The sequence below is a fragment of the Leguminivora glycinivorella genome, chromosome 9, assembly GCF_023078275.1.
Source record: "Leguminivora glycinivorella isolate SPB_JAAS2020 chromosome 9, LegGlyc_1.1, whole genome shotgun sequence".
Lineage (NCBI taxonomy): Eukaryota > Metazoa > Arthropoda > Insecta > Lepidoptera > Tortricidae > Leguminivora > Leguminivora glycinivorella.
In genome coordinates, this window is record NC_062979.1 from 1,147,344 (window position 1) to 1,170,226 (window position 22,883).

At 36.9% G+C, this 22,883-nt stretch overlaps 1 protein-coding gene across 1 annotated transcript in view; it reads left to right on the forward strand.

The window, feature by feature from the left end:
* Nucleotides 1–556: 556 nt before the first annotated feature.
* LOC125229794 (liprin-alpha-1-like) overlaps nucleotides 557–22,883 on the forward strand; it is a 237,325-nt gene continuing 214,998 nt past the window's right edge. Inside the window, 1 exon segment of the mRNA XM_048134736.1 lies at nucleotides 557–1,061. Within this exon segment, the coding sequence (XP_047990693.1) occupies nucleotides 813–1,061 (249 nt within the window). The 5' untranslated portion in view covers nucleotides 557–812.

Here is a 22,883-nt window from a genome sequence, read left to right on the forward strand (position 1 = left end):
TCACATGATTTACATGCTGGTAGCAAAGTCCTCTGGACTATTGTAAATTTAATAAAGATAATTAAGTAATATAATTATAAATTAGCTCTAGTGTATTTTAATTTAATTAATTTAATGTATCCTAATTTTAATAATATAATTATGATACTATGTTGATCGCAGAATTAAAAAAAAAAGATTACTTCAATTACTAATCCCCGAATAGTAAAAAACGTGCTGGTCAAAGTTAACTCGTTATAATTATTTGCGTATCATTAATTGTGTGATTTGTGCGACATGAAGGCTTCTCCAGTACTTCAGTGTATTTCCTCCGAGCACCTGATCAATTATGTTCACGTCACGTAAATGTTCAGTGTATGATTTTATCATAAATCTTAACATTTAGGACTAATGACCGGATGCACCCGCATGTCACCCATCAGTCTACAGCTCACATATCCACTACGTAAGCTATAAAGTAAATACACATTATCCTTATCATTGGTTTGAGATGACACTTCTACATAAATATCTAGTCTGTGATGTGATTGACGTTCCAATCCAAGATGGCAGACAGGCCGTTTGAGCCGTGATAGTACGGGATTGTAGGAGTGTAATTTCTAGGTGTGTCATTCTAAATATTGAACTAGAATGTCTCGCGAATTCTTGACTAAAATCTTGTACGAATATTCTGACAATGTGAAACTACGTCCTCGCGTATCGTGCGCTAGGTTTAGGTAACGTTTGTGCCGGGACATCTGTAAAACGGTGATCGAATTGTGTTATTCGGTGTGTCGTGTACGCGATTTATTCTGGTTTGATGGTAAATTAAAATGTGGAATATGATGTGCGACGTGATGCCCACTATATCTGAAGACAGTATCAGCCAGAGGAGTTCGCAGTTTTCTGGCGAAGATGCGAATTTCGAGCAACTTATGGTGTCGATGCTCGACGAGAGAGATAAGTTGGTGGAGAGTCTCCGGGAGACTCAGGAGCGGCTCGGAGACTCGGAGCTGCGCCTGAAGGAGGTGGAAAAGGAGCGGGACTCGTTGCATCGGCAGATCGCTGCGAACTTGCCTCAGGTCAGTGACACTGTTCTCGTAACACATATATTTTCGCCGATGTCGGCTTTTTGGAGCCTGTTATCTAATACATACTTTGTTTATGCAGCATAAAGGCTTTAGGTGTTAAGAAAAGAATTGCAATTCAGCATAACCTAAAAATATATATGGTTAGTTGAATTAATGACATAGTGAGAGACACCTTGATTTTGTTTATATTTACTTTTGATTATTGCTGTGACTTCTTTGCTCTGCTTTGGTCACCTATCTTCAAGGTTTAGTACATTTTAATTATATTTAACAGTGCATTAGGTGCCTATAATTATTAAATAATCATTTATTAGGTGTTTTAAAATACCAATTTCTGAACAGGTTTCTTAAACAGTGAAACATCATAAACTAAAAATAGTGTAGTGTCTCTAACATCTAGGATTATGTTACTCATTATTACAATATTGCATTTGTTGCCTAACTAGTTAGGCACCTTAACCTAGTTCTTTTATCATGGCCTTCAGGTTTTTCTGAAGCTCATTATGCACAGACAATTACTAACAGTAAACTTCAAATGTAATCTAGTGTTTTTAGGTAGCGGTTCTGTTTTGTGTGGCAGTAGTTGATTGCTTGAAACTTTGTAAATGACCAAATGACAACAAACTATCTATAATTAAAGTCATTTAAGATGAAGTACTAAGTATCTAAATTTATTATATTTCTGTTAACAATCTGCTCCTGTAATTGTATCTCGGTTTTAATTTTGATTTCCTACAAGACGAGACAGGTATTGCCTAGTGAAGAGGTCGTGCCAACTATTCGAAAAGCACAAAACTTTGCTTTTCAAATTCACTGTGTGTAGGTATAGTTTGAATAAATATGGGTTTCTGTTTTTTATCTTGCATGTCAAAAACTAACTCCCTGTTTATATTATGTTTGTTTTTTTTTAGCACTTAGTTCTCAGATTTAGATTTTGCCTGGATCTGTGTAGACCAATTTTTGGTTCTTTTTCTAAATGCAGTGAATGTGTTTCCAAAAATAGGTGGGTTCTAAGAATTCTAAGTATGACTCAAGACAAACTACCAGTCGATCTTCCTGACTTGACAGAGAAATACTATATATTACAACATTTTCAATTGATAGTACAGCCACCGGCATAAATAAGTGATGATTTCTGTACCTTGTCACATTAACATCTTGTTTGAAATGTCATGCTAAGTTGTCAAACTATTAAAAGCGACAAGGTACAGAAATCATCACTTATTTATGCCGGTGACTGTACTACTTTTTTAAATAAACATTCCTCACTATTTACCAACAACACATGGAACAAGCAATTGTAAGTATTAATCAATGAGTTACATAATGCATAACATGTTATTGATGAACAAGTTCACTACCAATTACATAACATTAATGGGTTCATGAAACTAGACCATGTGGGTGATTCTACAATGTTCCAATAATATTTATCTATTGTTTATGAGGGAATCTATTTAATAGATACTGAATTTATTATGTTTCAGTACAGATGGTTATTTTTTATTGCACTAGTGCCAGTAGTGGGTAATTTTTTGTCAGGTCGAAACTTCTGGTCCATCTGTACTGAAAAACTTGGTATGATACACATGCGAAAAGGAACTTCGTAACTCATGTCGAGTTAATACACTTCTTTGGGTTGTGTTTTTTTTTTTTATTAATTTATTACCACTGGTTTCGAACTTCCTTTATCCCGCACTTGTATTGTAATGTACTATTATGTCAAAATATAAATTATTATTGAATAGATGTGTCATGACTGTCATTAAAAAAATACAAGTGTCACAAAACATATCAAAGTTGAAAAATACTAACCAATAACAACATTAATGGACTTATGAAAATAGAGCATGTGGGTGATTCTACAATATCTATATTGTCTATCTTATCTTTAGTAAAGTTGTAGTTTGTAGTGTAGATGATGACTGCATTGATGGTGATAAGAGATAAGTATGACATTGTCTAGAACACCATTGTTTCATGATGAGTAAAGACTTTAATGCTAAAGTAAAACAATGTACAAACTTTTACCTGAGTATGTTTTATAATTATCTCTTGTCTGTGTATGATAATAAAATAATAATCTTCAGGAAATTTTTAGTTATCTTTTTGCAATATTTATTTAGAACTTTGCTCTACAAGCCTAACTATTTTTTTTTGTAGTTTGGTAACAGTAAAATATGCTAAAAAAAAGTAAAAACTTTAATCTGTATAGGTAATGTTCATAATGTATTTGGAGCAATAATCCCAGTATTATGCTATGCATGATAATTGCTGTTAAACATTTTTACTTTGAAATATAAAAAAGTCTATTGCCTGTAGATTAACTGTGAAGGTATAATCATTAAACACCTAACACAATTACATCAGTTTAATAGTCATGTGAAACACCCACACCATCTACAAAATTGACCTGTTATAAACCTTAATACAATGCATTAAAGACTGCCACTGCTCAATGCATTAGCATGAGAATATACCATCCATATTGTTCACTATTTGTGAGCCCTATTGCAACATGTTAAGGTTTATTTTGAAATTGTGTTGCTAGTTGTGAATGTATGACATAAGTGATGCACTGTCATTGAATTGAGCTCATTTACTGAGTAGGTCAATCACATTCCTTGCACTATGTGCTAGGTTGCATTGTTCGCATATTTATACAATTTTAATAAAATATTTGATAGCAAAACTTATTTACAAATATGTATATGTAGGGGATTTTAAATGTATGTACGCAATTTAAAAAATAGTTTTATTTAGTATTGTTCTTAAAATTATTTTTTAAAAGAAGTAATTAAAACAACTGTTTGAAAAGTTTATTTATGTATGTTTTGATGTCTGGGCCGCTAGAGGTGTCGATGTTGATATTAACACTGTTTCTGTATCTTTATACAAGTGACTCTATATTAATATATATTTCGGGAAACAGATCTAATATTTACAATAAAATTGACTGCATGAGGGTTTTCAGAGGCGATTGATCCAGATATGTCTTATTTGTAGAAAAAAAGCACATAATATTAAGTTTTCATATGTTGTTCAAGTAAAGGTCAGTCTTCCAGATAGTAACATTGTAATGTAATGTAGTATACTATACCTAGAGTATATTACTTGCATAGAGATATGTATCTGCTTTTACACACACTGGAAGGAGCTAGTCTCATCAAGGTTCCCTTTCATAGACTTAATGTGATTTTAATTAGGCAGCCACTTCCTTGCTAATTATTGCTCAAATCACTAAGGTGTGTAACTAAATTGGTTTATTTATTAATGCAAATGTTGTTCCTGTCAGCTTCAGTTATGAAAATATTTTTTAACATGTAAAGTAAAACTATGTATATCTCAAGCCACATAGGCATGTTTTTTACTGTACAGCATAAAACCTAGTTTTCGCTATGACATATCACGATATTTCTAATTGGTTTTGAATAAAAAACAACAACAGTAGAATTGCTAATTTTACTGAAAACATTATCATCACATCAGGGGGGTTGGGGTTGCTCAATGTGACCAAGCGGGCAAGCATGGTCGCGTAATATGCCATTTCGGTGCGTTCTTTTGGCACTTTCTGTAAGTGCGAGAGAGACGCACCTACGCGATAGGCTAATATTACGCGTGCTTGTCCGACAGGTGTATTAAGGAGGGAGGGGCCAAGAAACGTGAAATTCATGTTACGTAGGTTATCGATAACCCCTCAATTTTAGCAGTTATCAATAGCTGAAGGTTGCATTATCATTTTGAGGTCAATGAAGAGCCATTAGGGTAACGCTGTTATCGGCTTGTATCTCTTATCACAAGCTTTATTAACAGCTGACGTGTGTTATCCCTGGATTACGTTGTTACATTACTGATGTAATACTGTAGCGTGCGGTATCAAAAGAATCGGAACTTTTCATTTAGAACGGCTTCAACTAAAGGGAAGTTAAGAGGAAGTGACTTTCGAAAGAGGACTGTACCATGGCGGCGCGTCTTACGTCCTTCCTATACAAAATGTACTGAGGAGACGTTTTTTGAATTACACTCAGGTGGCGTGGCGCGGACGTCCGTTGCGCGCCCCGAGACACGCGACGCTTAAGTGGGAACGCTGGCTTACACTTATGGAAACCCTATAGGACCTATGGTCTACCAAGGACCTGGATGCGAGAGCTCACATGCGAATTTATTTTACTAATCGATCGACCAATGAAACAAAATTGGTTTGTGATTTCTGAACGCCATGAACCCCTAGGCCACCTCGCCACCACTGGTGGTGCTCGTCATTTTTTCTTTAACATATGACATCTTATTTCGATTTTTAATTTATACAGAGTGGGGCCTGTAACAAAGGCGAAAAATTGAACTGTAGGCTATTCTCCTTATACTGATCAACATTTGTTCGGCGACTTTTAAAAATAACTTGTATTTTGATTTTTATCAGCCTTGAAAGTTTTTTCTAAGAGGTAATGTATTGCAAATTCTGTTAAGTCTAAAGTGCGACAGACAACGTCAATGACAACAATAATGGCGTACATTGAATTGAATATTTATTTTGTATGAAAAATTAAAAATTTAAAGACTTCTTAATTTTTAAAAGTCACTGAACAAATGTTGATCAGTATAAGGAGAATAGCCTACAGTTCAATTTTTCGCCTTTGTTACAGGCCCCACTCTGTATATAGTAGTGTAACTACTTCAAAAACACAAATCAAAATATGTATTTGTTAAAAATAATTTGATTTGTTCCCATAGTTGCGCCTAAAACGCGCGTAAAGTACGCTTGTTAGGTATTATTGACATCTCAACTTCGAAATTACTGATAAACTTTTTATACAAGTGTAACTCAACTAATTGTGAATATTCCTGTGGCCTATTTCACAACAGTGAGAATTTGTCGCCCGACATTGACACTTCGCCGTTCATTGCCTGTTCAACAAGGAAATATTGACGCTGAGTAACAATGTTACTGGACAAACCAAAAATATAGGCCCGGAATTGTCAGTGTTAAGATACCCCAATAACTCTCCCTACCAGAATGGAAACAGTTAGCACAACTTCATATTAGCTTGCTATATATTTAGAATTAATTCTAAAGAAAGTGTAGTCGGCGATAATAGCTCATCTTTACCGTGTGAAATCAGCATACACATCAGCTCATACACAATAAGGAATGCGCCCGTAGAGTCAGCAAAATTGGACATTACGGGCTTCTCAGCAGTGTTTATATTGTTCAGTACTGGCGACGGGCCAATAGCATTGTAGATAACGGATTTGTCTACCATGGGAATATGTTGAGGTAAGGCGGATGTCACACTGCATTCGTCCTGTTGTATGCCTCGCTGAAACACCTTATTCAGCGTGTGAAACGCCTTATACGGACCGGGCGCGCACGAAGAGCAGAGGTTGGAATTGCGCAAAATCGGAGTCGCGGCGGCTGTTGTCTGCAATTACAGCGAGTATATAGTAGAAAATCTTTAATGATAATGACTTTCTTATTCATCGTTGAGACAAGGTCCTAACTAATGTTGGGAATTCAAATGCCATCACATGTTAGGGAAAAGAATACTAACGTGTTAAGTATATTATTATGAGGTTGTTCCGGTCAACGCAATAGAAAATGGCCTAGTGAAAAAGTGCGCACAAGTCGCTGAGTTGCCTAGTCCACAGTACCTACCTATAATAAAGAGTACCATCGTACAGTCAAACAATTGGAACCCTAGGCCACTATACAACCATGTTAAAATGACAAGCAGTGTGAGATTTATTACAATCTGATTTATAACGTCATTGTGACATAGTTCTACAGTGGCCTAGGGTTCCAATTGGTTGACTGTACATTACAGTATGGTCCTCGTTTACCTCACAGTTACCGCCTGTCAAAAACGCGACCACTCGTCCTGTCTTATCTGACTTATCATGGTACATCTCAAGCATGGTACGCGTTCACCTACACGAGCTTAGACTGTGTGCGTAGGAACGCGCCTCTTTCATATATTTGATCGTCATTGACCGAGGTGTGCCTAGACGCTGACGCTTGGGAGACGCTAATATGATAAAGCTCACACTGCGCGGAAGACGTTATATCGCTATCGTTATACTGTATCTAGTTGGCCACTATTAAAATACACAGCACGACCGACTAGATGACATGTGCAACTTTCCCAAGCTATCGGGAAATCTTACCCCGTTTCCCACAGTAGCCATAGTACCTGCTTGTCATACTTTAATTTAAAGGAAATAACCCTCTCACGCTTGGCATGAATAGTTTTTGCTGTGGTGTCCAAAAGACATAATCTGCAGCCGAGATCTTCCCGTTACGAAACAGCCTGCCCTAGTCAAACTATGTAAGTAGGTTACACAGAAAGTCTTCAACAACTTCGTATTGAGCCGAGATAGTGTGCAAGCATCACGTTAACACTTGCCCGTGTGGTAACGGCTTAAAAATTTCACCACTTCTTCCCTCCCGTGGGGTATGGGTTTGATTATGGTGGGGGCCGCCTGGGGGCGATGGGCTTTTACCTGTTAATGAAATATCACGGTTTTATTTTTTGATGTGCTCTGCCCGTACCCCTTTTGGGAATACAGGTGTGAGTTTACGTATGCTTGTATGTAAGATTTATTAATATGTATATATTTAGCAAAGATGTGATAAATTGGAGTATGCATAAGGTCTATGCATGCTCCAATTTATCACATCTTTGCTTATATACATAAGCTGAAATCGTTTGTGCAGAAGACTCAGCTTCACATTTATACTAGGGGCATATGGGCTCAAACTGTCTTACTTTTCCATATTCACTACGAGCAGACCCTACTTGGAAGAACTGGCGAGAACCCGCGATTATCGTTGTCTTCAAACTCCCGACAGATTGAAAAGGGTTTTTAAGGTTCGCCCGAGACCCGTAATCAATGCGAGTCAGTTTAGCGTCGGATTTGCTCACTGCATTAGGATATTTGTGTCGCTTAACTTCAAACCTGGGTAAATCCATTCTGCTTTAAGGTTGAATATATAAAAAAATATTATATGATCTGAAAGATAATCAACCTTATAGCAGAATGGATTTACCCAGTTTTAAAGTTAAGCGACACATTTAGGATCGACATTTTGAACGGTATGAATCAACTCTATTTGTCAGATTATCTATTTTTTCACGGAACAACTTGTTTGGACTTAAAGTATGATTCTCATTGGCTCACTGGCAAATATTGCCAAATTATAGTTTGTGTGAATTAAAGACTTCTATGCGTAAACTGTAGGACAGCACCGGATTCTTTTGAAAGCTTGAAGTGTCATTGTCTACTTCACATTGTCAAGTTATTATTTTGAAGAGAGTCTATAACCCTTCTGATGAGACTGATGAGTTGGACAACGACAAGAAAACGTCTTTCAGGCGTCGGCTGTCTTTAAGGCTGCTTTCAAAAAAAACATCAAAATAATGTAAAATTGATCGTTTTAGTCGGTGAAATACTACACTTTCCGTTATCCAATAGATTTATTTGATTCAAATTTCAGTTAGAGCATCTTATTATCTTGATTTTTATAAGACTGGATTTTTGAAAACCAAGTCACTAAATTAATTATGAATTTTTCTCTAAAGCACGTTTAGAAAAACTCGCGTATAGAGCTGAATTAGTCGATCTTATTTGTAAAATTTGGACAATTTTGATTACTAAAACAGGTAAATTTATAATTCGTGTACCCTGTACTACAAACTTCTCAGATTACATTTTTATCATAAGGTTTTAAAAAAGAGTAAACGAGGCTAAGACGAAATCAATTTTTTCAGAAATTACCTAAAATTAAGTGACAATTTCTTTGAAAATCTACATCACATCGAAATAATTTTTGTATTTAATGAATCTGCAACGTTTACATAAATTGCTGTTATGCCTTAGTGATTATAAATTGCTATTATTTATTTTTGGCAATTTTTTGAAAACGAGCCTTCACTGGTACAATTATTACCACTTTTGGACATTTTCTCATATTTTGTTAGACCAAGTAGAAAAAGTCCTATAATGTGATATATATTTGTAAACTACTCGCAAAGCCCTTTAATTTAATACCACACACGGTATGATCAAGCGCTCGGTTGCGATTTCAATGTTTTTCACACGAAAGCCCTCTTAAGCACCTGTTCATATGTACATTCTTGTGTAACAGTACTAAAATGATTTCAAAATGACTTTATTGTCTTTGTATTAAAGGCCACATTATTAACCGCTAAGTCTAATCTTAAGGCTCTACGTCTAAAAAATATTAATTATTTTACAGTACTCCAAAATGAGAGTGGGATTCAAAAAATTATCTGCAAAATATTCCTTTAGTCGTTGCTGTATCTTTAAAAATTATAATCACAACTAAAATATCTCCATTATTATTTGGACTTTTCGCACCTACAGTTTATTTCATTAACATACATACACACAATCACGCCTGTATCCTATAAAGGGGTAAGCAGGTCACATAAAACTACTCATGTTTCAGTACACTCTTGGCAATAAGGGGTTGAAAGAAAACGGAATTGTGACATTGCAGTTTATTTTACACAATCAATAATCTCTTGCACAATAAGTTTTTGAAGCAAAATATTTTAAAATCCGTTTTATTTTTGTAGTGCAAAATATTATTGCACCTGACTGTATAGTGCTTGAGTGTCGACTCGGAAAATTGCTGACAGCATAATAAACTGCCCAATTCTAAAATGTCTTATGCAACTATAAAGTGGGCAAGTTTTAACCCATCATAAATGGACTTTATTTCATTGCAATATAGTTCAAGGATTACTAGTTAACAGTATGGACGATATTATATTCTTTAGATATTATAGAATGGGTTAATTTAATTTATAAATATGGGAAACTGCGGTCGGAATGTCACAATCGATACGCTCAAATGCTTCAATAGTTAGAGGAAATAATATAAAATATTCTTGTTAACGAACATGTACATATTTACGTTGCGTACTTATTTAATTGTATAATTTAACGTTTCTGCACGTTCTTAAGCTATAGGTATAGCAGTTAAGAAGTAGGAAGTAGGTACATAATGAGCCCGTAAGGAGGACTTAGGTACTCGTCAGTACTTTCCTCGCGCGGCATTAGGTTTCACTGATGCGGTTGCCATCTTATTCGACACCTTCCAACCCAGATCGGAAACTAGCATTATTGGCATGACTCCGGTTTTCTCACAATTTTCTCCTTCACTGAAAACCGATTAGCAAATATCAAATGATGTTTAGTACCTACAGAACCGAAAATTGGTAAGAGATAGATTATACCCGCGGTCTTCGTATTGAAATTTGCATGCTCATGTCATGTCGCTAGGCCACCAGTGTCTCGGGTCGTGTGAGTCCTAAATACGATTCTAAGCACTGGTTTAGCACAACTCTCGTCCGTACATGAAGTTGCGCTAGATGTATGGACTCGCGCGCGAGAATGCTAACTGTGCTGGACCGCTTTGAAATTTATTATACTCTATTTCCATGCCTAAATTAAATCTTGTTTTTATTTATAAGAAGCCAAGCTCAGACAGCCATTCCTTTCGTAATTCACAATGAAGTTATAATGTGTCGTAACGTTGAGAAACCAAGCCGTCTGCGAAGTTTCGCTCTAAATGGGTTTAAGGATTCGCAACTTATTTGAATACCTACTCCAAATTATTCTGCCAGACGGTTATGCTGAAGGTTGAGAAATACAAAGACAGAAATAGAAAGAATTTTGTTTGGTCTGTTTGTGTTACAGCTAGTATCGGATAAGGTTAGTAAAAGTACTACCCTTCTGTCACATTTATTGATACATAATGACTTAATATTGAAGATGGCATCTACAGATCGTTCGTCACTGTCACTACTTTGAAAAAAACTTGTATCTCATGTTAATGAGAAAAAAATGTAGTAAGTATGTATGGAAGGAAATCATACAGACTTACTGCGTTTTAACTTTGAGGAGCAGTGTGAGATACGAGATGTTTTCAAAGTAGTGATGAGATACAAATAAATTGGGTACCTAGCCAACGTGCCGATCGTTCACTCGTTAGCTTTTCTTAATCGTAACTCTCTATAACTCCTCGGTATTAGTACTACACAGAGTCAGTTGCACTTGATATTTACGGAGAGTAAAATATTGGCACCTAGGCTATACACTATGAATATGTACACTTGTCTCAATGTAACTTTGATTTTTCTAAAATTAAGAACAAGCTTTTTTTAACCGGTTTATATCCCGATCAATATATTTCCAAGTTGCATGAAGACCTAAAATAAATATGGCTTTTGAAAGTGCACTAACTGACTACAGAGAATAAAACTATATTTTTCGCCGTTATTTACGAGTCACCTACTCGATTTTGAACGTACCGTACTAACGTTCAAACATAAGCTAAAGAAAATTGGTCCGGACGCGACTGTCGCGCCGGTACCGGAAAACAGACCGCTAGCATGTGGGGCGCAAAAATGGCCGCAATATGCTAGTGTGACGAGATGGGCTGAATATTGGAAGATCCCTAGAGTTATGATTTAATAGGGTAGACAGGCGCTTTAAGAGGATGGGGTATGATATTCTTCATATATTCGTTTTCATTTTTGTCTCTGAATATTGACATGGAAAATATTGTTACATATTATGATGTATTTAGAATATTTAGATCCTTACACTCCGCAACCTCGTTGAACTCTGGTACTGGTAACTTACTCACCGGCAGGAACACAACGCACAGTAGGTAGCCGGCTGGAACTAAAACCGCCACTCTTATGATTATGATGGTAGTGTTATTTGGCTGCGGTTTGCGTGAAAAACCGGTGTCGGAGTGAAGCTCCTCTTTTATCTTAATTATCTAGCGAATTAGTCATCTATTATGATTTAAGAAAAAACTACAGAGTAGACTGGATATTACTAGCAACAGTATCAACACATGACACAACAAACCGATCGGAGCGTAAACAAAACTTATCAGGGCGCGACATCTACTCATATAATTCATACAGCATCTACTTATTATCAACTTCTGGTCTTGGGCTACTTGCTACTTGGTTTCATCGTGTGAGTAACATTGAGTTATAATCTAATAATGATCAGGTGACTTAGGTACATATTAGCTAGATTTGCCATTAAAACACCACAAATGTCATTTACGCGTAAGTATTATGCAAAAGATATGCAATTCACACAATTCATAGAACCATATACTTACTGTGGCGCAAAGACCCGTAGTGACATTAGTCTTGGCGTCCGACACCAAGTCACAATTTCGCTCTCTTCTCTCTGTGTCCGTCTCTGTGGCCGTTGACGCATAGCCATTGACGTTTTGGTGTCTCCGATGATGTTGGGGTTAGGAGATATGTGCCTAATAACAGGTAGACAGGGATCATTTAAATATCTATAACTTGCAAATATTTCGTCCATTTTACAACTTACACACATTATAGATCCTAAGGTCTCTTCATGCTTGTTAGACCTAGCCCTCGATTCCCCGTGATCGTTCAACTAAAAGGAATACGCGTTATGTAACAGTTGTAACGTAGAGTGTTTCCATCGTGGGTGGTCCATTCGGTGTCAATAGACAATGCAACGTGTTTGTTATGTGAAGAATGTGTGGGAGAAATTTAAAAGTGATGACAGATGATTGTGCTTGTCGAGGCAAATCTATTAACACACTATTTGACGTCTGTCAGCAAGTCCAATGGCTGTCCACTATTTCTATAAAACTCTGTAATTTGAACTCTGTAGTTTGTCCTAACTTGCATCGTTGTAGTTCGGGATAACGACGTTCTAGGCTTTTTATTGTATATTTTAGGAATCGTGAGAGTTAGCGAAATCAGACACCGGTGATGTACAGACCAAAGACAATTTACTATCTTTTCCATACAATTAACCACTTCCATAGACAACACATAATAAGGTTACTTCTAAGTATACACATAAGTTTAACGTAATACAGAAGCTGACTGTGCGCCGTGTGTGGTCTATTCGACAGTGGACAATGCGCCGTATAAATAGCCTGCACTCGCTTAATGCGCGCCGCTGCATGCTTTGATGTTTCGCAAGTGAGTGACAATCCGTTTATACTGATAACTTGCTAAGTGTATTTCAAATTGGATTATATGAGTTTCAAAATGGCTGAGATTTGTATGGTTTTCATAGAGAAAAAGCCCTTTTTTCAAAATTAACTAACTGACAACTAAAAAATGTAATGATTCGATCACAGCTTTATTTTTGAGAGCGTCTCCCATTCTGGAATAATCTGAAATTTGAGTAATTTTGCTGAAATATATGTAGAAAGTAAGGTTATGTAGACCATATTATGTAATTTAACTTTATTAAAAACCAAGTCAGCATTTTAACCGGGTTCTAGTCAAAAATGTTGATTTTTAAAATGACCAACTTCAATAGCTTGATCTTACTCTGAATAACCTCTTAACCTCTTCATCTAATCCTAATCCCCACTATTTTTGTAACATATTGTAGGCTTCACGTTCACACTTTAGCTCTAAAGCATATAAACTAGTATTATGTTTTACATCGTCGCCACATACTGCGTGCTAATTTTCTCGCGCGTACTGACCCGATTAAACCCGACTTGCCGCTATCTCAAATGAGCATCTAGGCGAGCTCTTTTACTAGTTTGAAGGTCGGGCAACTGTTTTTTCCTGTTTGATATCTGCAAGTTACCTATACCTATGCGTTTCCCACTGAACATTAGTCATCGCATTTGTCACAAAATGATTTATGTAACCAATGTAACGATGCTCCTCTTTCCCGGTTACCACGCGGAAGACAGGGATGCAAAGCTATTTGGAAGTGGGTTAAGTTTGAGCCCGCCCTAACGGCTCGAAGGGCCTTGACATTCGGCCGAGCCAATTTCCCCGCCCCGTAATCGGAGTTAAGCGTATGCGGTTGTGGCGGTGTCAGCGAAAAGGGACAATGGTCTGTCTAAGCTTACATAGCGTATCTCTATAAATATGAAAAACTCTAATAACAGATTTTGTACTCAGTTTAATTATGTACTTATGGCCATCGTTTTGCTTGTTAAAACATCAGAAGGGTTGCAGGACTTGCAGGTGCGTTGCCTTTAAGATGGTTGTACTTTCATTCTATAGTTTAGCTGTGTGAGGCAGGAAGTTTCTGGAGAAACGCATTTAATGCACAGTTGAGGACTGCACTGCCCTACTATAATTCTGCACCTGAAGTGACCTGAACCACATTTCATTAATTCCATTCAATTTTTTCCTTGCGCGCTGTGCGTAAACTTATTTACTGAAGTCTCACTTTTGAATCGAAAGCTCTTGAAATATAATTTGCTGGATTGCAATTCAGATAGACAGACAGTAACGTGGTTGGGTCTTTAATGTACAACTATTATTTAATCTGATTCTTTCATTGATGTGGGCAGATGTGACCTAGTTCTGTTACGAGTTGATAACATTTTATTCTACAGGCCCTTCATTGTCAGTAAATGTAACCGCATTTTCCTGCATATCCAATTTTGTTTACGTTTCGTTATTCGTCGTGTAAGTAACGGGCCGAGTGTAAATTCGATTCGATCAGGGGTGCAAAAGTTTCGAAAAACTACTTCAGCACAAAACATACTGAGATCAGGCCCAAATCGGAACACAAGGACGCCAAAAATAAATTTAAGTGTTCAACGGAGATTGTAAGATAATCCACGACTTTCAGTGCGGAAGCTTTCAAAGTCGTCTGTACATAAAATACTAAAAAAAGATTTGAAGTTCCATCCATACAGGGTTCAACTAGTCCAAGAAATTAATGAAGATAAATAAATCGTTTATTCTCAAAATAAACCCTTTTTTGACAACATTAAATCTTTTGCCAAACTGCAGGACAGTTTGTTGGCAAAGGGCACTCCCTTACATAATAAGCATATAGACGTCACATGTGGCAAACTCTCAGGGGCGTGTTTTGCACTAGGAAGGCTCGCTCACGTGCTACCTCCTAAGCAACTACGCTCCAGCTACTTCTCCCTATTCCACTCGACCATGTGCTACGGCCTTGAACTGTGGGGAACAGCAGCAGAATGGCATCGAGTGTTTATTTTACAAAAACGGGCGATAAGAATAATATCTTTCGCTCCCCCGGATCACCAGCAAAACAACTTTTTATAAGCAATAACATTTTAACACTCACATCACAATACATTTTTAACATCGCCAAACACGTACACACATACAGACACACATTTAATACAAGCAAGCTAACACGAACCCGTCTAGGAAGCAAAGAACGCCTGCTCCTCCCCAGTTGTCGTCTGAGTAAGTCCTCCAAGACTATGCAGGTACAAGGTCCCAAGATTTTTAACAAACTTCCCGAAGACATTACCTGTATAGAATCTTCGAACCAATTCACACGAGCGTTAAAAAAATGGCTTATCGCCCACGCCTTTTATGACATGAATGAATTCTACATCTTTTAAATTATTTAATTAACTATCTAATTAACAGCACAAAACATTGTATCCATTCTATTCTAATATTATATAATGCTCAATGGTCCTTAATGTAATTTAAAAATGTATTACCATATTTCGACATATCAAACTACGAATACTAATATAATAATTTTAATTTTAATATACCATATAATAACTATGTACCTAAATCAATTGTGACGTGTAATATGTAACAATATTATAAATAAATGAGTATGAGTATGAGTAATACATATATTTAAGTGATAACATTATGTGATTTCACGACACGCAATAAAAAATAAAATATCGCTAATGAAATCAGCAAAAATTCGCAGGATATGCTGCGACGAGTGATACAAAACACGAGACTCCGAGTGTACGTGTAGATAGATGACATTTAGACGATATTATTTTTAATTAACTAAATCCGGATTTGTTATCTATGTTTTAGATATTAATAAAGTTTCTAGCTTAAGCCGTTATTTTGTTATATCAAGTTAAAAATAGAAATCTGCCACCGGATACCCTGTATAATTTCTTATCTTATCTTTTTTCCTATCACACCTAACCGTCATTCTTGAGACTCGGAATACAAAAATATACCATTTGGTCTGATAGTGTCAACTCGTTAATCGGTCGTTAATTCCCAATTGATCGCGGCACGCCCTGTCCTGACAATCTGTCTAGACATGGAACGTGTACCTCGCAGTCTGTAATTACTGTTCCTCAATGTGAACACCAGACATATGTATGTACCTATTATGGATAGGTAGTTTATTGTGCTATTAGGGAGAATAGGGAGTAATAATTTTTGAGCAGCACAAATTAAATTATAAAAAAAACAAGTGCTTGATTACCAAAGTACTCAGCTATAATTTGGCACAATTACTGTAACCTAGAACCATATTGAAATTGTAATTGAACAAGCAAACCGCAGCTTAATCTGGCTGCGGCTTCGTATCGACCCTACCGGATTATCCAACAGGTGCGTTCAGCTTAATAGGATTTGGCTATGATTTGGATCGCTTCTGCTCGTGTTATAAATTATCGGGTTGTTCTCGAATTGTATATACATAATATCATGCTTGTATTAGTTTTATTCCCATAGGGGTAGGTCGAACATATGATACTGCTAGAGTTTCAGACTGCTCTTGGCAAGTAAAAGGTTGAAAGAAAACGAGGTTGTGATATTGCATTCACAGGTTGTCGGCCCATCGCTGACACCTAACCACAATGTCCACAATTGAACACAACGTCTGATTACTTGTTATATAACCACAACTGTGTGGTGACGGGTTAAGAATTTCACCACCCCCTTTCTTCCCGTGGGTGTCGTAGAAGGCGACTATGGGATGTGGGTTAAATTGTGGCGTAGGCGAGAGGCTGGCAACCTGTCACTGCAATGTCACAGTTTCGTTTTCTTTCAACCCCTTATTTGCCAAGAGTGGCACTGAAGCTTTAGTAGTTTCATGTGTTCTGCCTACCCCTTTATGGGATACAGGCGTGATTGTATGTATGTATGTATAACCACAAAATTAAAATTTTGAAAAAAAAAACCCCCAACTGCGACATAGTAGACCGATTTTCATGAAATATGGCTAAGCACTTCTGACTAACTCAGCTTTCAAACAAAAAAAACTAAATCTAAATCGGTTCATCCGTTCGGGAGCTACGATGCCACAGACAGACACACACATAGACAGACTGACAAACACACAGACAGACACGTCAAACTTATAACACCCCTTCGTTTTTGCGTCGGGGGTTAAAAAGATATGGATAAAACGTTTCTTAATATGCTTAAGCTATGATTTGAAATGCGCCAGCTTTTCCATTATTCATCTTGGGAGTATTGCAATAAATTCTTACGGCGTTATTTATAAATATATTTTTAGGCGTTATTTATATTTATAATCTGTCAAACGAAGTTGAATCTAATAAGCCATTAATATTCAGGTGAAACTGTTCACATTTGTCTGCATTGAGGCAAGACAGGTTTGACAAATTTTATAAGGGTGTGGTGTGAGTAGGTTTTAGAACGATGCCTCTACATTATTTTAATAGTTATTTGTTATACAAGGGGGCAAAGTTGTATTTTAACGCCGAGTGTGGAATTGAAAAACGAGCAAGTGAAAGGATTCTATAGTTGAATTCGAGAATAGAATCCTGAACTTGCGAGTTTTTTCATACACGAGAAGTAAAATACATTTGCACCCGAGTGTAACACAAAACTTTTCCCTTCACTATAGCGAGGAAACTACAACGCAAAAAATGCGTTTATCACTGCTTCCAGTAGTTCCACAGGTGGTAAATCATCTTTATTACTAGATTCACCTACTTTTATCAATTTTAAAGCAGTTAATTTGACTTTATTCAAGGTCAAATTACTTTACCCACTAGTGGATAAAATGCGTTTTTACCCGCTGGTATTAAAGGGCAAAACACGTGTTTCCGAGCTAGTGAGGGGAAAATGAAATTTTCATCACATGCCATCTAAAACATATAAACAATAACACCAACTTCATTTTCTAATGGTATGATATTTTAGAGACTCTTTCTGCAGGTGACTGAACAATCATGTTTACTGGCAGAAGTGACACGTATAAATTGGATGATCATTAAAAAGATGCCTTCAACTGAACTAAACATAACTTTACACGAGTTTCAAGTTGACAAGTCATACCTGCTTTACAATTTGTAAGCCTTATAGAAAACTAGCTTTTACCCGCGGCTTCGCCCGCGTAATAAAAGTATTCATTAAGATTTTCATTTGGATCCTTAGGTTTCTCTGTAGGTATATTTATCTGCGATTATTTCGATTGCACATAATACTTTTGCTTGCAATGATTGTAGAAATATTACACATCGACCACAGCGTAGGTAATTCTATATACGCTGGGGAAACCTTTATAAACATCCCACATAGCCCGTATTTCGACTTTTTCTATTATCCCTTAAAAATTTTTACATTTTGCTTATACTTATCGCAAACGTAATCTTCAAGCAAGCAAACAACGATCGTCTTAGAGCACATTGATTGTAAGAGACCGCCGACCGATTATCCGTATCCCTCTAACGATACCCATATTATCCGTATCCGTATCGCTATCGCTATCGCTATCCCTATCCCTATCCCTATCCCTATCCCAATCCCTATCCCAATCCTTATCCATATCCCTATCCCTATTCCTATCCGTTATCAAGATGTTCAATGATTTCTTATCAAGTGCTAAAATATAAAGTTTCATGGTTTTATCTTTTAAAATTAAGAAATCCCATACAAACTTTCAACCTCTTTTTCAACCCCTTCATCCCTTTTTTTCGAAATAAAAAGTAGCCTATGTTCTGTCTCAGTGTCTAAAGATTGTCTGTTCCAAATTTCATCAAAATCGGTTGCGTGGTTTAAGCGGGAAAGCGTAACAGACAGACAGACAGACAGACAGACAGAGTTACTTTCGCATTTATAATATTAGTATGGATTAGTATGGATTAGTATGGATATGGATGGTCACCAGTGTCTAGCGTCACACGTCACCACGCACCAGTGTCTAGCGTGGGCATGACTGCTCGCTCATACTGGGCGTGGTGTGCGGCATGATAAACAATTGTAGCTCATGCAAGTGTCCTGAGTCGACGCTGCATAGGGTCGAGGCACGCTCGCCAGCCTCGCCGAACGCTCCGCTCCGAGCGTCCACTCAGGCCCTAGTGTAACAGTATCCTAGTGAACGTCGGAAAGGGAACGGCCGTCGCGCGCTGATTGTCGAGGGCCGGAGACTGGGCGATGGAGCAATAATGTCTCCATGCATCTGACCTCCATGATACCTATTAACTTGCAACAACAAACATGATGTAGTTGTCAGTGTTCTTATACGTTCGAATGTATCAGTATTAATTGCAGATGTTCTATCCTCTGCTTTCCTGAGTGAATAGCGGTATCTTAAATGAACATTACCTGCAGACCTAGATGTCCGGACAATATTGACTTAAATCGTGATATGGATTAGAATAGCTTTTCCTATTAGAACTAAGCTATATTATATTTCTAACAAAGAGGATTATATTAATAATTAGTAATTAACATTTAATGTTTCTTGTTTCAGGTACTGCACACAATCTTTGACAAAACAAAATTGCGTGGTATGTCTCACTCGTGGTAACCCCTCCTGCCTAAATCTACAATTTACAAATGGGAAAGACATAATTGAAAAAAAAAAAAAGACAAATAAGTTAAAGTAATAGATAGAGAGATCTGAGAGAAAGACGTAGACAAATGTGCGAGCCTCATTATTCTGGGTTTAACTGGACATAAATTTAAAGGATAATGTTGGTTCTTGGTTCTTCGAGGAAAGCATGATGTAATAAATATTTTCCTCAATTGAAAATAATAGGTCAATTTGAAAAGACTATTTATCACATGCATAAAAATATGAATTTACAAAAACGTTGTTTAGTCGATACATCATATTCTAAGGGGTCCCTTCTGTGTATTTTACCCTTAAATCTTCCTTTTTTTGCACTTAGGATGTTACAAAAATGTCCTAGAAATTCCCGGCTCTGTGAGCTTGTCATAAACGCGCACAGGCGGCGCTGCAGTAGAAATCTAAGTTGACGTCTCGGTCTACATCCATTAGAGATTATTGTAAACTTCCAGACCACTTAGCTAATAAACTCACCGTGTTTACTTTGCATTTCTTAGATGACACCAGAAAATTGGAGACGAAGAAAAGGGTAGACAAATTGCCCACGACCACAGTAGATTTTTGTTGTCTTCGTTTGCGAACGAATCATAGTTACAATTGTATCTTTATATTAAAGTTTGATATGTATGTTTGGGTCTTAAATTAGGTCAAATGTTTGTGCTGTAATATTCGTGCCAACAGACAATTAGAGACACTTCCTATTGTAGTTAAAATTGAACTTAAATTTTGTGCTAAGCAAAGGCGTTTCATATAGTTAGTTTATCTTTACATAACTTAACATATCCGATAATGTCCATAAACGCCAATATATTCAAGACAGTCTAATTTCAGACCGTGTTAAATCTAAAGACGCAACTTGAAGTTAGCATGGATCCCTATTTGCAAAACTCGTTACCGAGGGTCCCACAGGGCTCTCCACTTGGTAATTAATACCAACTTCGGCAACTGACGTCATGCTGCGATAATAGATTCGAAAATTTACTTACCTTAATCGAAGCCTTTTGTGTTCCCATTGGCTGTCGTAATCTTCGGGAAACCAGTGTCACTTTACCTTTAGATCGGTGAATAGTTGAATACTAGTTCTTTTGTATTGCGTGCGTTTACAACAAGACTAGAACATAATTTCCGCGACATGGTATGAATGACAAAATAACGGGTAGTCTATTTTGCGTCAATCATTGTAATGTGTTTCGAGCCGGCCTAGTCGAAATGACAATCGTTAACGCTAGACGCCGACCAAAACGCAGTCTGACCGGCTAGCTACGATAACGATATTATCGTGAGCGTTTGTGCATTTATTTGGCTACGTACCCAGCTCCTCGCAAGTGATTGGAATGACAATCAGATAGCTATACCAAAGTGCTCCAGAATAATCTATCTAGATCTAGTGAATGCAGTATATATATTTGCTTTGATGTTTAAAGTTTGGGACAGAAAACCACTTTATAACTTGTTACTAGAGCCGTGTGAAGATGCGGCTCTTATTGAATCACTACTACTTCGACTTCTCGACTCTACTATTTCCAGATAGATTTTCCAATATTTTCATACGAGCTCTCAATCTCCGGTTGCGGTTGATTTTTATCAAAACATTCATAGTTCTTATTATACCTAGTTATTGTATTATTATACAGCTTAATCACTAATATACCGTTTCTCTTTGGTGATTTTGGCTTAGTGTTCTTACATTTTTGTCAATGAAGTGAAAATTATCCACTGGCCCGGTGCCACTGTGCCATATTGTCCATTGGAGGACTTATTTTAAGAATTTCAATTTCTAATTTATATCCTATCAACGAAAATATCAGACAAGAGATTAACGTACTTCTACAACGACATTCTCCGAAGATTGAAATTAATAAAAACCAAAAGTCCTCAAGTAATCAGGAATTCCCATCAATCGTACGTAAGATCAAATGTAACTATGATTGTAATTACAAGACCACAACTGAATGAAGAGGTCCAGCTCACAATTATTTGGGACAAGACAATCGCTCCCCGGGGGCGCGTGGGGTGTAAATCAACAAATGAAGTGTAAGTGCGGCGCCGAGTTTTATCAGCTCTAAGTGTTACAACTTACAAGCCTTGGTGATCGAGCTCATGGGTTTGTATAAAAAAACATAGGTATAGCAGTAGCTTCCAATCCGGTTTAAAATCGTTTTTAACGCATATTTTCATAATTCTGTGCGAAATTCTTCTTATTTAAACATTTCAACCTAAAATCTCTGGTGATGACCAAATGCCAGACCTTAGGCACGAACAAATATTTTGACTTGAGCGATTTGATCCTAGCTGTGTCGGACGCGCATTATTAAAATGTTAAATTATAATGACGGATATCAAGTAGGTACGTTGCTGCATTGGAGATCTTATCGGTTGAAGAATACCCGGGGTGGGAGTCCATTCTACAATTTAGATGGTGGAATACTTTTAGAAATCTTGAGCCTTTATCTAAACGCAAAGAACCCTTAAAAAGTCCCTGAAGCGGTGTTCCTAGAGCGCTAGTAATAGCATTCCAGCTCTAAAGAAACTTCAGCTCCGAGTGCAATGACCCCGCAAAGCCCCACATCTTGTGAGACTTGGACGTTTTTATCGCAATGTGGCGTTTTAATCTTCGCAGATTCAAATTTATAGTTTTATAGATCTGTGATCGTGCCAAGTTGAATTTTTCGGAGATTTTGGTTTAAAGAACAACTACAGGAAATCTTAATGTACTTAGTGACGTTTTTATAAGTAGTTATTGATGTTGTGGTTTTTACCTATATTGATTTGCGTTTAAAACATTTTAAACACGTTAAACGACATCGCCAATCTGGAAATTGCGTGATATGACACTTGTAAATCCCATATAAGATGTTTTTACCCTCTATGGACGGACTTAGACATTGTGCATTTCCTCTAACGGTTGTGCAAGTTTGTCTATTTTATCATACATTATGGAGGCTCCTAAAACGACTGCCCATCTATCGCCGCAATGATCTTACTTAAAACCAGTAAGCTTGTTCAATTTTGCTGCCACACACAGAACCTGACACTCCACATATCGTTCGAAATCATAGTAAAGATTCTATGAAAACTAACTGCCTATAAACCGTTTTATCAAACATAAAATCATTGAACAAACGTGGTGACAAATCACGATGTACTCTATTCACATCTTTCAACTGATTATAAAAATAGATAACAGGTGGCCTTTCGCTAAACTACTGC